Below are 16,047 nucleotides of genomic sequence, written 5' to 3'. Positions count from 1 at the left end.
AATCTCTTCTCTAATAATATACATGAGATAAAGAAGAGAAAAAACACAGAAAACAATTTTTTTCATTATATCATACTTTATTTGAAATTCACCCTTATATGAAATGAATGGCTTCTCTTCTTATATGTGCAATACTGCTTTAAATTTCTCACTACTCCCTTCTATTGGTTATCCATTAGACAGACAATAATAGTATTTAAACAGTAGGCACACAACAGTACTGCTGACCATTAGCCAGACAGTAGAACTGATTAATCATTAACTTGGGAGTAAAGATGGTTAAACATTAGCCAGTGAGTAGGCATGGCTAACTTCCAGAAAGGGAGTGTCCCTTGTTAACTACTAGACTGGATTTATATATAATGCTATCCACTTTCCCTTCAGGGCAACAGAAGACTCAGGAAGTGCTTAGCCAGGGGAGTGAGACACAATGAGTTCCAAACAGCAGTGTGTCAAACTAAACGATGGTCACTTCATTCCTGCCCTGGGATTTGGCACCTATAAACCCAATGAGGTAAGAATACAGGAGTCCCAGTATCTCTAGGCTAGAGCTAATCCATGTACAAGAGATACAGATAGATATTCCCTGCATCAAGGTCTGATGTGTCCACACTTGTTGATTGTTCTTGTTAAATAGAGGTTACAGCAGTAACTGCAATTGGTAGCTGTATGTAGGAGAGTGAGCTGGTTCCCTTCAGATACGGTGCATCAGGATTCAGGCAAAAAAAGCTGGTTCTATACTTGCTCTTTTTTCTCTCACTTATGTGAAATCATATTTATTTTTGAAATGCTTATTACATGATCACTCATTGATTTATTACAATTATGTCTATAAGCAACTAAAGAAACAATAAATGATTCATTTATTTGAAACAAAAATAGAAATTAAAATGACCATTTAATTTGTGGTTAATTTATTCATTATTCCTCATTCAACATATGGACACTTCTAAAATTTATGGCCAGAGTTAGATTATTCCCTCTTCTGTTTTGGTGAAGTTGAAAGGTAGTCCTGGCCTGGACTATAGATGTACATTAATATTAGTCTTCAATTCAGCTCACTGGCCTAATGGACACAGATTTTTGGGAGTATGAGTCAGAACTGGGTTCCTTTCATTCCTGTCTAAGAGGCAGACATCTGGGGTACCCACACCACTGCCTGAAGACCTCAGAATCTGTTTCTTTTCTTTTGGCACAAGCAACATTTATAGATATACGATCCTCTACCCCAAGTTTCCAGGTCTTTTCAGAACCCTGAGCCTCTAGGATGCTACATTAAAAAGAAGAAGCCACAATTATACTGACCTTACAGAACTTGGATATGTTGGGGAGGAGCCTATGCCTTGAAATGTCCTGGAAGGTATTTCATCTTTGAGAATCCAAGGACAGGAACTCAAAGAGTGTGTGTTGTCTCTCTGGTAGCAGCAGCCCTCCTTACCTGGCAAAACAGGGAATTACTGGATTTCAGAAGATGCATGTGGAAATTCCTGGCTAACTTTTAAATCTATGATGTAATGATGATAGTAAGAGATGTCAGGGATGATGATATTTGGACACAACAATATTGTGACAGAAATTTTGCCAGTTCTCATGGTGATGACCATCGCTCTACCTTCAGTGTAAACAACATAAAATTTAGAATTGATTTATATATTTATGTTCAGTTTTTTACTTTTTTTCATATAATTGTAATAATGAACATACTGGGTAATGTCAACAACAACATATAGATTTAGCTTTCATATTATATCCTGACCAAGTCCCTCCACCATGATCCCTGCTTTTCCCCAGATTCACTCCCCAACTGACTCCCTCAGAAAAGAGCTGGGGCTCCCAGAGACATCAATCAAACAGCCCAACAAGCTATAATAAGATCATCACATGAAGGCTATGCAAGGCAACCCAGTAAGAGAAAATTAGTCTCACAAATAGGTAAGAGTCAGAGAAAATCCCTGCACTCCATGTTAGGTTTTACACTGTTAGATTTTTACATAAGAACACCGTGCTTCTCAGCCATTACATTCTATATTCAGTTATACAGCATGGTATGTCAAGTTTGGTTGATGTTAATTTGTGAGTTACTAAAATTTTTATAGAAGCAATATCTTTGACAATTAGAATTGTAGTAGCTTCTTTTGTGCAAAGTATTAAGAATGCGGAGACTGATGGTTTGGAAATATGGAGGGTGTTACAGGAATAAGGCTTGCAAGGATTTTACCTAAAAAAAAAAAAAATAGTACCATATGAGTAGCAAAGGTCTTACACCCTGCTTTGAACAGCAGAAACAAAAGAGGATGGACTGTCAATAAAAGTAAATAATACTTTAAGAACTACAGTTCTTAGTTTGTGTTTTGTTTTGTTTGTTTTTCAAGACAGGGTTTCTCTGTATAGCCTTGGCTGTCCTGGAACTCACCCTGCAGACCAGGCTGGCCTCAAAATCAGAAATCTGCCTGCCTCTGCCTCCAGAGTGCTGGGATTAAAGACATACACCACCACTGCCAAGCAGTTCTTGTTATTTTTGATAATATTTTTCTGTTCGTGTGGCTATCCTCTTTTGGGTTTGTTGAAAGAAGATTACTTTCTTGCTTTTTCTAGGGTGTAGTTTCACTCCTTGTATTTGTGTTTTCCATCTATTATCCTTTGTAGGACTGTATTTGTGGACAGATATTGTGTAAACTTGGTTTTGTCATGGAAAATCTTGGTTTCTCCATCTATAGCAATTGAGAGTTTTGTTGGGTATAGTAGCCTGGGCTGGCATTTGTGTTCTCTTAGAGTCTGTATGACATTGACCCAGACCTTCTAGCTTTCATAGTCTCTTGTGAGAAGTCTGGTGTAATTCTGATAGGCCTGCCTTTATATGTTACTTGACATTTTCCTTTACTGTTTTTAATATTCTTTGATCATTTTTTGCACTTGGACTTTTGATTAGTATGTGATAGGAGAAATTTCTTTTCTGGTTCAATCTATTTGGAGTTCTATAAGCTTCTTGTGTGTTCATGGGTATCTCTTTCTTTTGGTTATAGGGAAGTTTTCTTCTATAATTTTGTTGAAGATATTTACTGGCTCTTTAAATTGGAAATCTTTGCTCTTTTCTATTCCTATTATTCTTAGGTTTGGTCTTCTCATTGTGTCCTGGATTTCCTGGATGTTTTGGCTTAGGAGTTTTTTGCATTTTGCATTTTCTTTGACTGTTGTGTTAATGTTTTCTATGGTATCTTCTGCATCCGAGATTGTCTCTCCTATCTCTTGTATTCTGCTGGTGATGCTTGCATCTATGACTCCTGATCTCTTTCCTAGGTTTTCTATCTCCAGGGTTGCTTCTCATTGTGATTTCTTTATTGTTCCTAACTCAATTTTTAAATCCTGTATGGTTTTGTTCAATCCTCCACCTGTTTGGTTGTTTTCCTGTAATTTTTAAAGGGATTTTTGTGTTTCTTCTTTAAGGGCTTCTACCTGTTTACCTGTGTTCTCCTGTATTTCTTGAAGGGAGTTATTTATGTCTTTCTTAATGTCCTCTATCATCATCATGAGATGTGATTTTAAATCAGAGTCTTACTTTTTTGGCATGTTGGAGTATTCAGGACTCGCTGTGGTAGAAGAGCTGGACTCTGATGATGTCAAGTAGCCTTGGTTTCTGTTGCTGATGTTCTTGCCCATGCCTCTTGCCATTTGAGTGTCTATGGTGTTAGCTGGTCTTGTTGTCTCTGGCTGTGACTTGTCCCTCCTGCAAGCCTGTGTGTCAGTACTCCTAGGAAACCAGATCTCTCCAGGGTACAGACAGAAACCAGAAAAATCTTGTCCCTTGCTGGTCCTTGGTTCCTGTAACAGGTCCTGTTGACTCTTGGCAGATCCTATTTGGGTCAGGGATTTGAGCAATAGTTGTGGTCTTACCTCTGCTCACAGGTGTGTCAGCACTCCTGGGAGACCAGCTCTCTCCCAGTGGTATTTGGGTATGTAGAGCTGTGACACAGGGTCAGTTCTAGGTGCAGACACAAACAGGAAACCAGAAGGATCCTGTCCCAGACTGTTCCTCAATTCCTGTGGCCCAAGGGCTCCAGGTGGGTCCCTCAGAGCAGAAGTGAGAGACCAGCTCTTTCCCAGAGGTATTTGGGTAAGGAGTGCTGTGGCACCTGATACTTGCTCTTGCCTCAGGAAGGAGCCCTGCTCCTGGTGAATCAATAGGGAGGCAGGCTTAATGGGGGAAAAGGGGGAGGCCAAACTCTAAAGAAATTTTCTCTGGTGGTGAGTATTAATGCAGCATATAATGGAACTATGAGGTACATGCCTCAATGGCACATTTGGTATAACTCAGTCAGTGACTTCAGGACAGGGAGAAAGTTTGATTATCTTCTCTGTTATTCTTGCTGTCACCTAGGGAATCTGTACTTGGTAGAATGTTGCTGTACCTGTTTTTTCTTGGATTTACTTTTTTGGCGTAGGACTTCCTATGAATTACTATTCCCATTTGGGGCCTGTCAGCTCTAAGAGTGAACTTCACTGTGAGCTCTGGGCTCAAAGGGGCACACCCATGACCTAACATTTCCGGGCACTATGCTTTTCCTATGTCCATACTTCACAAATTGATAGAGGAGAAAAAAGTAACCAGATTGTCTATCAGCTTTCTTGGTTGCAGTGTGAAAGGGGATTTCTATTTATGTCCACAATCTACAACACCATTTTTTCATTTTAAAAAGGCACGATGCCAGAAATGAACATGGTAACTCAGCGTGGCTTCCTGTAGATCAATGGTTCTCAATCTGTGAGTTGGAAATCCAAAGCTTCAAGAGGTTGCATATAAGATATTCTGGTCATCAGATATTTACATTATGATATATAACAATAGCACAATTACAGTATGAAATAACAACAAAATCATTTTGTGACTGGGATCACCATAACATGAGGCACTGTATTAAAGGGTTGTAGCATTAGGAAGGTTGGGAACCACTGCTGTAGACTAATACATGAAACAAATATTTGACAATACTTTTTGATTTTGTTTTGGGGCATCTTACAGTGAATATTTACCAGAGCTAAGTGAGGTTCCCTATATACAACACTCAACTATGGGAAACTTACTGGAATCTATAGTGCATCATTATGATGGGGAGAAGGAGGACTTAGTAAAGATAAGTGTTAATTACTGGTATTCATTAGTATATGTTGGAATTAGAGCATGGGTGTCCTCAGAATGAAAAACATCAAGGTGGACTGTTTGCTAACCTGGAGAGACTTTCTTGTTTTCTAGGCCTCCTGAGACCTTTTAATTGTGTGAAAAATGGCCTCTTCCCTTGACTTCAAATTTGTCCATCTTCCTTCTGTTATACTCCAGAGAAATTTGCAGATATGCACAGGATTTGTTACTTTTGCAAAGTTGCACAAAACACAGGAACAGGTCAAGGCCACTACTGAAGCTTTAGCTTTGATAGCTCATGGTGTTCTTATCCTTGGATAAGTCGGGGCTGGTTTCCAGACAAGGTGGTAGAAGCCAGAATTTTAGTCCCTGTCTTTTATTGAGAAAATATAACTATAAAAAGTCTTAAGACAATCAGAAAAGCTACTGTGATTAACTTTTAAAACCCCTTGTAAGTGTTGTGTGATTGTATATGTGTTTGTGTGTGTGTGTGTGTGTGTGTGTGTGTGTGTGTGTCTGGGAATGTTAGAAGTCAAAGCCATCTCCCATTGTTCTCCCATAATAAAGTGTGAGGCAGGCTCTCTCACTGAGCCTGCAGTGCTCAGGGATGCGCTCCAGGGCTCACCCTGATGCTGCCTCCTCAAGTACTGGGCCTGCATGGCACATTTTGCGTTACAAGAGAGATGTGGGTCTAAACTAAGATATCAAAGTTTGCAAGCATGTTCTGAGTGAGACATCTCCCCAGCCCACACCCTAAACCTTTAACAAAAACCCAGTCATATCATTATCCAATTCTGGCAGCCAAGGCAATAATGTTAGCTTTAATTCTATCCATGTCCTTTTAAAACAAATGATCTCTGGTAGAAGAGGCTGACACCCAAAATAAATAATCTCTAATATGAAGTAGGTAAGTTACTTTAAATAAGAATAAATTCTTACATTAGACTTTTCCTGCATGAATTTAGGTCTGTCAGACAAAGAGAATAGATATGTAGAAAGACTAACATAGGTCAGTACTTTCTGCCCAAGTCCCTTTTATTAACCTGGCCTTGCTTACTACCTGTGATCTTTGCTTTCTCATCCTTTTGTAAGAGTGTCTAGGCTAAGGGCCAGAGGAGTGTCTATAATTGCCATGTACCAAGCAAACTTCCATGTGTTCATTTTGCTTAGTCATCCTACGACATACATTTAGTATGATTTTCGAGTAGGTCACTGAACCCAGTCTGAGCATCCAAAAGTTCCAGTAAGTAACCAGGATTACCCGGGTATAGGGAGGTTCGATATAAAAGTCTTGCTGTTAATGAAGAAAAACCCTAAGAAAGCAATTTACCTCATAGTTCAAACATGTGACAAAATATGGGCAAATATTGATTCTGATAAGATACTTTTCTGTGACAATTACAATATCTCTGGACATTTTATTGTGTTTTATACAATCACAGTACTAGGCTCTTACCTGACAAGTGGTCTAAGGATGACTTTGAAAGACAAAATTCTTTCTAATATAGTAAACCCCCATCTAGGCTCACTTTGAGCTAGCTCTCAGAACATGCATCCCTAAATACCTCCTTTGGTTCCTTCCCTAGGTTCCCAAAAGTAAGTCACTGGAGGCTGCATGCCTAGCTCTAGAGGCTGGGTACCGCCATATTGATACTGCTTATGTATACCACATAGAAGAGGAGATAGGACAGGCCATTCAAAGCAAGATTAAAGCAGGTGTTGTAAAGAGAGAAGACCTGTTCATCACTACGAAGGTATAGTATGCAAGTATGCAAATTATTGAAATATGGTAAGGCAGCAGAAATTATATCACTGCATCAAAAGTTGGTTAAAATGTCAATTGAATTAATGGGTAAAGGAAATAAAGGCAGATTTAAGTCTACATGAAAATAATTTAGTTATTGGGCATTATTTATTAGTATATATTTTATTTCTTGAGTAATTTTTTTATTGTTTAATAAATGAGCTAACATTAACCCCAAAACTATAGCTGAGTTCTAATGGTTAAGTAAGAGTAAATGAAACACTAAGTTAAGAGAAATGCTTAAAACTTTCCTTCAAGTACAAAAAATATCAGTGTTAGGATAAATGACTATGCATATTTGGGCAATCTATTAATCTAGCACAACTAACATTCTTCAACATCTGTAGCTTTGGTGCACTTGCTTTCGACCAGAACTGGTCAAGCCTGCTTTGGAAAAATCATTGAAAAACCTTCAACTGGATTATGTTGATCTTTACATTATACATTACCCAGTGGCAATGAAGGTAGGTGATTTGTATTGTCAAATGTATATATCCTTGCATAGGGGCGTGGATATCATTTTTATGAATGGTTGAGATAAATTTCTATCATAATTTTATAAAATGTTAATTTATATGTTACTAAACTTCTGAGTAGATTCCAGAAAGAGTATATTAGATTATGAAATGAGGTATCTAAGCAATGTCTAGAAACACAGATTAGAATTAACTTCCAGGAAAATGTGTGCTTATGCATCATGTACATTGTATTACTAAATATTTGCTTAGGTCTTGTCCCTGTTTTCTCTCTTGGTGTCAAAAGTGGCCTCAAGATAGTTTCAGTTTCAAGGTCACTAGCATTTTATAGCTTCTCAGCATGTTTCTTTACTAAAATCAGTCTTGTGTACAGTCCATACTGGCCTCACATTCCTGTCTTTGGGCACACATGTTTCATGTTCATTACTTGTCATGGGTCAGGAGAGATATAAATTCTTGTCTTAGGTCAAGGCTATGTAATGAGTTTCCCAATGAACATAAAGCATTTCTGTTTCTAAAAGAAAAGAATAGACAAAATAATACAAGCCAACTAGGAGGACTCATCTAGTAGTTCAGAAATATTATTTGGGTATAAACATTATAAACCCGTGTGTGTGTGTGTGTGTGTGTGTGTAACATCAATTAAAGAAAGAGAAGCAATGAGTTTGAGAAACATACATGGAAAGGATTGGAGGGAGGACAAGGAGCAAGAGAAATGATTTAACTATGTTATAATTTTCAAATTAAAATTATTATAAGAAAATATATAATTATTTATACGATGAATTCAAGTGAATGCAATAAAGTAAGCTCCAAAAATAATGTAATTCTACATGCATATCAGCTTTAAAACATATTATATAGAATGATGTCTCACTCCCTTATAGCTGCTTACTCTCTTATTTCCAAGATATTCTTTTAAATGTTTTTAATTTTTTATTTTTGGTTTTTCAAGACAGAGTATATCCCTGGCTGTCCTGGAACTCACTCTGGCCTCAAACTCACAAATCCGCCTGCCTCTGCTTCCCAAGTGCTGGGATTAAAGGCCTCAGCCACCACTTCCCAGCTTTTAAATGTTTTTAAAAACTCATTATTGGTTGTTGTGAATGGGTGTTTTTCTCATGTGTATGTCTGTTTGCTCTGTGCATGCTTGGTGCATGTGAAAACCAGAAGAGTGCATTGGGTCCCATGGGACTGGAATGACTGATGGTATGACCAACTTTGTAGGTTCTAGAAACTGAACCCAGGTCCTCTGAAAGAGCAGCCAGTGCTTAATCACTGAACTATCTCTCTAGCTCCTCCAAAATAGTCTTAAACACATTACTTTAGAGGAGATACATGTTTTGTGAAATTGTATTAAAGTTACTTCTCTTCCAGCCAGGGGATAATGATTTTCCAGTAGATGAGCAAGGGAAATCTCTGCTGGACATTGTGGATTTCTGTGACACATGGGAGGTGAGTACTCTTTGAAACAACAGTAAAGCAAGCAGAGGAAGGGAGAATCAGTTCACTTTGCCCTGGATGTCGAAACTTATTTTACTCATAGATATTTGGTGGCGTGGAACTTGGGGTATGCATTACTAAAATGCAAATGGGTGAAATGAAGAAGGCCGCAGGACAGAAGGCAGATGGGTATTTTGTCATCTTATGTAGTAAGAATATCCTTGATTTTCTAGTGATGTTACAGGAATTCCTCTTTGGATGACACTTTCTACTTTATGATCATCCTCATTTTGACTTCTTTGGATTTAAATCCAGTGAACACCTGGCCAATTCACTGCTCACACCTTTAGTGCCTGTGGTCAATGTAGGGTCTTGTACACATTGGCAAGTGTCTACCACTGAATAATATGTCTAGCTCGGGACAAGTTTTCCTGTTACTAGTCCATACTATGTTTTTATTCACATAGTCAGTTTTTAGTATGACCCTTTATTGCCCCTTCTCATCACCAGATGTTGGAGAAGTGTAAGGATGCAGGATTGGTCAAGTCCATTGGGGTGTCTAACTTCAACCACAAGCAGCTAGAGCGAATCCTTAACAAGCCAGGACTGAAGTACAAACCTGTCTGCAACCAGGTGAGGCTCTGCATTCCTCTCCATTGCTCAGGCTTTTCCTCACTTCTGAACTACTGATGCACAATTAGTTGCCCTCTTTCCAGGTGATTTTCATCTTGTGGGGAAAGAAAACATTCTAAGTACAATATAATTTTTTCAAAGAGGCTAGGGATTCTAAATTTAGCCTTGAACTCTTAGAATATTGCTTAAAAGAGAGAGGTACTATGGTGCCCACCTGATAAACAATGTGTAGATTTAGTGTTGGTCCATCAGGCAGAATTTGAGGACAGGAGAAAGTGACCTTCTCCCTGAAATAAGAATAGTGAACAGACATGGGATAGTTTATTGAAAAATGGATTAAGATAAAAATTAGTCAGTGGTCAGGACTTGCACAGAGTTTATGCCTCTCACATTCTGACTGTGGTCCATCCTCAGAATTACATTAGGCTTAGCAGCTGGTTTCTTTACCCAGTGAACCCTCTAGCTGTTCGTTAACTATATTTTTTGACACAAAAACTTGCAAGACCAAGTGTTATCAGAAGAATGCTCACAAATTAGTACATTTGTCCTTCAAAAAAATTTGCAACACATTGATCTTTTTAATTCTTGTGTCAAATTACATATATTCTATTCTATTTTATCGACTTTAAGCATTTCTATTCATCATAATATGAGCATTTGAAAAAAATCTGATATCTTTTTATCATATTCTATCATAGGTTGAATGTCACCTTTATTTGAACCAGAGTAAACTACTGGATTACTGCAAATCAAAAGACATTGTTCTAGTTGCTTATGGTGCTCTGGGAACCCAACGATATAAAGAATGGTAATAAAATATAAGAAGAAAACCTGAAGGAAGACTGTTAATTAGAACCTCAACTCAATTCTCAGGGAGAGGGGGAATCTTTCTTTAGAAGAACCTGGCTAATCAGTATCTCAGTCTCTTTTCCTATTGCTCTGATAAAATCCTCTGACAAAAGCTACTTTAGGGAGAAAAGGCTTATTATGGTTCATAATTCAAGGGCACAGAAAATAAAAGGAGGAAGTCAAGGTGTCAGGAGCTTGAAGTAGGAGATCATTTCTCCTTATGATCAAGATGAGAGAATGATGGACACTAAGACCCAGATCACTCTCTCCCTTTGTACAGCCAGGATTCCCTGCTCAGGGAAATGGTCCCAGCCATAATTGAAATGGGTCTTCCCAAATCAATTTTTATAATAAGAAAATCTCCCAAGTCATTTAAGAGACTCATCTTACAAGTTATTCTAGATTTGCTCCAGTTGAGAATTGTCCATATCTATCACACCCAGTCTAGAATGAGCCCTCTACTGTGTTTTGAAGTACTGTGATATAACAAAAAGCTTGGCCTCATGAGCTCATTCGTACTTTCCTTCTAGGGTGGACCAGAACTCCCCAGTTCTGTTGAATGATCCAGTTCTTTGTGATGTGGCCAAAAAGAACAAGCGAAGCCCTGCCCTGATTGCACTTCGATATCTGGTTCAGCGTGGGGTCGTGCCCCTGGCCCAGAGTTTCAAAGAGAATGAGATGAGAGAGAATTTGCAGGTGTTGATATTTGGTCCTTAGGGTTCTTATTCAGTATCTTCCATATACTTGCTTCCTTCAAATCTACCAGAATATGTTTGAGATCAAGCTCATATCCCTAGCATTTCCTAGGCACATGGGTTTTCAAGAGCATTGAGAAATGTTTTGTCTATGACATAAACCCACCATGACTTGACAGGTTTAATGATGGAAATGATATAGAATTTGGTTTGCATTTTCAGCCAAGTACTGTGTAACCCTTTCCCGTGGACTTCTTTATTTTGTGAAATGATGGATCTAGACTCAGTAATTTTGACTCTAGAAATTTCTATTGTTTTACTATTATTTTGTTGCATCACTCAAATATTCTAATGCATACAGATGCATATATACATACATACATGCATATATACCAGTCAATTGTATGTTCATTTTACCTTGGTTACTTATTTTACCTTGGTTATTTTTTTAAATGTCAAGTATAATTTATTATACTGTAAAATATTAGCATTTACTATAGAAACTTACTTTAAGTAGAAATTTAATATATAGAATTTTTTACCTTAGTGTTTGTTGATATTAAAAACTTACCTTAATTTAGCCTGAAATTAGTGAAAATTGCCTGTCTACACTGTGTTCTTTCACATAGCTTCAGGGAACTATTGTCCATATTTTCAGGATGATAAGGCCTCTCAAGCTCAGATGACTGATTGAGCTTTTCCTCAATTCCATATATGTTTCATACAACTGACAAGTTTCCCTGGTTTTTCTCCTGCACTTATCTCTAAGCCAAAGCAATGAGAAACCTTTTATGACAAACACAGAGTTGGTCCATCTGTAAAGTTCAAATGTCCAGCACAAGTTACATAGCAGCCAAGATTAAAGGTTTAGAAAATAGACTCCACATGAACAATGTGCAGACCAAGAACTGTGGATTATGATCAGTCAGATGCATTTACATAGTTTCAATTGTGTTCATTACTATCTCAAAATTCATAAGTATTTGCTGAATTATCTTCTTCCAAATTTTAATTGTTTTCATTCTCTTTTCATTTTTTCATGAACTGGGTGCACATACTTCATACTTTTCCTATGTGACTGAGCTCACATACTTCTGCTTGTTAGACAAGAGTCTACTTCCCAATGTTACCAAGGGTTTGTGTTATTTCCCCCTACACTGTTCTGGGTTGTAAAATATAAATCCACATATGAATCAAATTTTCAAATAACTGATTCATTTATGAGTTCTTTTCTCTGCTCAATTAATTTATTTACTCTCACCCAGAGCTCAGATTGTACTTCATATTAAATTTATCAGTTGTTAATAGTTGTTAGTTGATGACAAATCTCCATCTTTCTCTGTCTCCATATTGTTAAAATGCCAAAGGACCTAACAATGTGCATGTTTTAATATGTAAGCATATATTGAAAATCACTTTAAAGATAAAACATTTCGAATTTAAATAAGAACATCTTTTAAAGACAGCTCTTTTATTCTACATGAGTTTGGTTAAGTCTCATCTTCCATAACATTGAGAAAGCATTGTTTATATTTTAATTACTTATTGATGAATCACAGAACTCTAACTCCCCATAAAAGACAATTTCTCTGAGATATTTCAAAAATTTGCTCTAGATTTCTTGGAAACTGTAGACCATAGTCTTTTTATGAATTCAGTTTTTTCTTTTCTCCCAAGCTACTCCCGAGATTACCTCTTGTCTGTGGTATTATGCAATTTTAATATATCTCAATAGCAATATCTTTCATTCTTACTTGTTATTGATTAACTGTGAATGTTTTGATAAACAAAGTTCATCATTTTTATGAAAGTAATAAATACATTGCCTTTGAGACTTAATATGTGAGTCATTCTAATGCTAACACCTCTGTACTTTTCTGACAGGTTTTTGGATTTCAGTTGTCCCCTGAGGACATGAAAACACTAGATGGCCTGAACAAAAACTTTCGGTACCTTCCAGGAGACTCGTAAGTAATGTTGAATAAGACCTCAGCTCAATGTATTTCAATTCAAGTAGTTTATTTCCTCATCCATAGTTTCCCATGGAGAGAATTTATAAAATTCTAAGTTTCTTAAATATGGACACAACTGCACAAAATGCAGTTAAGGTTTTAAAAGTCATATTCAAAAATAAGAAGAGTGCCTTCCAGAAATAATTAAAGAGCTTTAATTGCCATGCAAGGACCTTAAGTTCCCTTCATGCTCTTATGGTTACAGGATTTGGTATTGGACATAGGTTTGTTGCAGAGTATCTGATCATGCTGTGAACCCCAAGATTGTGTTCTTTACTGGAAATCATGTAACTTTAATCCAAGAGCTTTCTGCTTATTGTAAATAGGGTTAAATAAAGTCAACCATAGGTCAAGAGACAAAGCGAGCAATCCGTTGACAGGGAGTCAGTCTGAGGGTCCAGGGTTCAGCCCCCACATTGGGGATCAAATATTTTTTAACAATATGTCAATCATCCAATTTTACCAATAAAGACTTGGGAGCCAGATGCTGGAGTGAAAGCCTGCTAGCTCAGAGAGGCAGAGGAAGCATCCAGCTGACCTTCCTCCCCAGCTGATGTTTCAAAAGGAAGCTTTCTTCATGCTCTCTCTAAAAAATGCCTCAAACTAAATGTCCTTTCCTTCTGCTTCCTGTGACCCTCTCTGTCTGCCCTCCTGATTTCCTCTTACTTTCTATGTGTTTTTTCTATGTTCACTTCCTGTCAGCTAGGTGCTTGCTCAGCCTCCAGACCTATAGTTAGCTTTAGTTAATCCTGTTTTCAAGAGCAGATAACTCTTGAACTAATAGAGTGCTAAGACTGAGCCACATCTGAACTAGAAACAGGTTTTTCCAGCAAAAAACAAAGTCTTGGGGTTCACAGTGTGATTAAGTATTCCATAACATAGACTATGAATGATGACACAGAAAGCACATATGCACACATATATGTGCATATTTATCTATCACCTATCATAATCTAGAATTGTTTATCTATTACCTATCATCTGTCTGTCTGTCTATCTATTTATCTATCTATCTATGGTCTACCTACCTTCTGCTTGTGAAAATATTTATTCTCCGTGGAAATAAATATGACAATGTTTGAAGGAGGATTACAAAATCTACAATGTAAAATTTGTGTATATGTATATTATCATTATACTTTTGTTACTGTAGAGCAGAATAAAGGCACTAGAAGAGATGTCACTCAGTGATTAAATCACTGTTATAAATAATAAATATTTCTTCCCAAATTTTAACAATTAATAATTTTTATCACTACATATTTTGGATTGTTATACATATATAGAGGTTTACAAATGTTGCTGTTATTTCCTTGGACTGGAAAGCACATTTCTTTTTACTGACATTTTCTAACTCGATCTAATTCAGTGCATTGTAGATGATGGAAGTGAGTGAATAATTAATGGATTACTAAGAGTTAAACGGAAGTGGAAGTGGTAGGCATCAGTGCGCATGGTACGATGTTTTTGTGTTGAACTAAAGATGACATAATGCTTTTCTCCTTTTACTGGAGACTAAAGCTGGAAAGGATTTTTGGCATTTCTTTCTTTGATTGATGCATGAAGGAAGCTAAGGGAGATGAATAGTTATGAAGACTGGTGTTTGTGTTTTCTGTTCTAGGTGAAGGGACATAATTTTAAAAAATATATAAATAAAATTTAAAAAAAACATTTCTTATAAAGCATTGTAAATGACTGTAGGAATATCTCACTCTGCAACTGATCAGGGAATGAAACAATTAGCTTTCACCTTGATGGTGGCTTCCTAGATGTTATACCTATACACTGCAGATAAAGACCATACATCTGATGTTTGTTTTCATTTCCTATTTAGCTTTGTTGGCCACCCAGAGTACCCATTTTCAGAGGAATATTAACATGGGAACCTAATCATGACTTCTTCCTGAAGTCCCTGTGTGTGGACCGTGATGCTGGTGATGTGACTCAGATGCAGTTGGATGGACATGTCGTTTCTGATAAATCTGTGTTGCTTAGCAACTCACATTCAGCTGAAGCTTTACTTAATGACCTCAAAGAAAAGAAATTTAATTTTGATGATGCTTTAAAATAAATATACAATTTTCTCTTCAAAAATATTTTCTTTGGTTTTTTGTTTGTTTGCTTTTATTGTGTTTCTTGGATCATTATGACACAAAAGTAGCTGTGTTGGTAGTTGTGGGTGGTATTTGGAGATAAATATTCTGATTTTATTAACATTTCAGTATTGGGGTAGGTAGTATTTTCAGTTTGGGTAATGGCTGATAGACATTTATGAGTATGCGGTGCTCAATGATTCAATAAGAAAACACTGCACATAGTCCAGGAGTCTCTGTCTTGAAGGTTAGGCACAGTCGACAAGGTTAACCAACAGTATAAGGACTCTCTAGCTGCTTAGCAGTCTTAGAACTGAAGAGTGAGGCATTCCTGAGGTAGGTTCAGCTAAAGAGGGGACATGAGAACTACCTTAGTAGGATCATTAAAAGTCAGGATGGAAAATATCAGGAGGAGAGAGTTGATCATAGCTCTACTTAGGAATGAACATTTGGAAGAAAAGCTGTTGGCATAAGTGTATACTGTGTGACTAAGCATCCATGGTGAGAGTTTTTTAATTTTTTTCTTTTCTATAGGGGTGAATGTTATACGGACAGATGGCAGATATGGAAGGACTAGAATGTGAGTGGGATTAGGGTGCATGTTTGAAATTCACAAAGCATCAATAAAAATTATATTAAAATTAATTCATTTACTATTTAAATTTTTCTTTCTTTTTTTTTTTGATTCTATATATTCTTTATTTACATTTCAAATGATTTTCCCTTTCCTGGATTCCCCACTCCCCGAAAGTCCCATAAGCCCTCTTCCCTCCCCTGTTCCCCAATCATCACATTCCCACTTCCCTGTCCTGGTATTCCCCTACACTGCTGCACTGAGCCTTTCCAGGAACAGGGGCCTCTCCTTCCTTCTTCTTCTTCTTGGACATCATTTGATATGTGAATTGTTT

At 37.1% G+C, this 16,047-nt stretch overlaps 1 protein-coding gene across 2 annotated transcripts; it reads left to right on the top strand.

Moving 5' to 3' along the window:
- The first annotated feature begins 430 nt into the window (after nucleotides 1-430).
- LOC127665261 (aldo-keto reductase family 1 member C13) lies at nucleotides 431-14,923 on the top strand. Of its 2 annotated transcripts, none has more exons than XM_052157721.1 (9): nucleotides 431-514; nucleotides 6,721-6,888; nucleotides 7,286-7,402; nucleotides 8,792-8,869; nucleotides 9,368-9,490; nucleotides 10,189-10,298; nucleotides 10,870-11,035; nucleotides 12,919-13,001; nucleotides 14,881-14,923. In XM_052157721.1, the coding sequence occupies exons 1-9, from the start codon at nucleotides 431-433 to the stop codon at nucleotides 14,921-14,923; spliced, it is 972 nt and encodes a 323-aa protein (XP_052013681.1). The 2 variants fall into 2 exon arrangements, with proteins under 2 accessions (XP_052013681.1, XP_052013683.1); XM_052157723.1 differs by having other exon boundaries at nucleotides 7,286-7,406; nucleotides 8,796-8,869.
- Nucleotides 14,924-16,047: the final 1,124 nt, after the last annotated feature.

Source organism: Apodemus sylvaticus, chromosome 14 (genome assembly GCF_947179515.1).
Source record: "Apodemus sylvaticus chromosome 14, mApoSyl1.1, whole genome shotgun sequence".
NCBI lineage: Eukaryota > Metazoa > Chordata > Mammalia > Rodentia > Muridae > Apodemus > Apodemus sylvaticus.
This window is presented reverse-complemented; position numbering and strand designations above follow the sequence as displayed.

Bases quoted from the DNA above. Each gene is read 5' to 3' on its own strand.
- LOC127665261 (XM_052157721.1), top strand. From the start codon at position 431: ATGAGTTCCAAACAGCAGTGTGTCAAACTAAACGATGGTCACTTCATT. The intron at 9,491-10,188 runs GTGAGGCTCTGC...ATTCTATCATAG, and splicing joins ACAAACCTGTCTGCAACCAG to GTTGAATGTCACCTTTATTT. The intron at 11,036-12,918 runs GTGTTGATATTT...CTTTTCTGACAG, and splicing joins AGATGAGAGAGAATTTGCAG to GTTTTTGGATTTCAGTTGTC.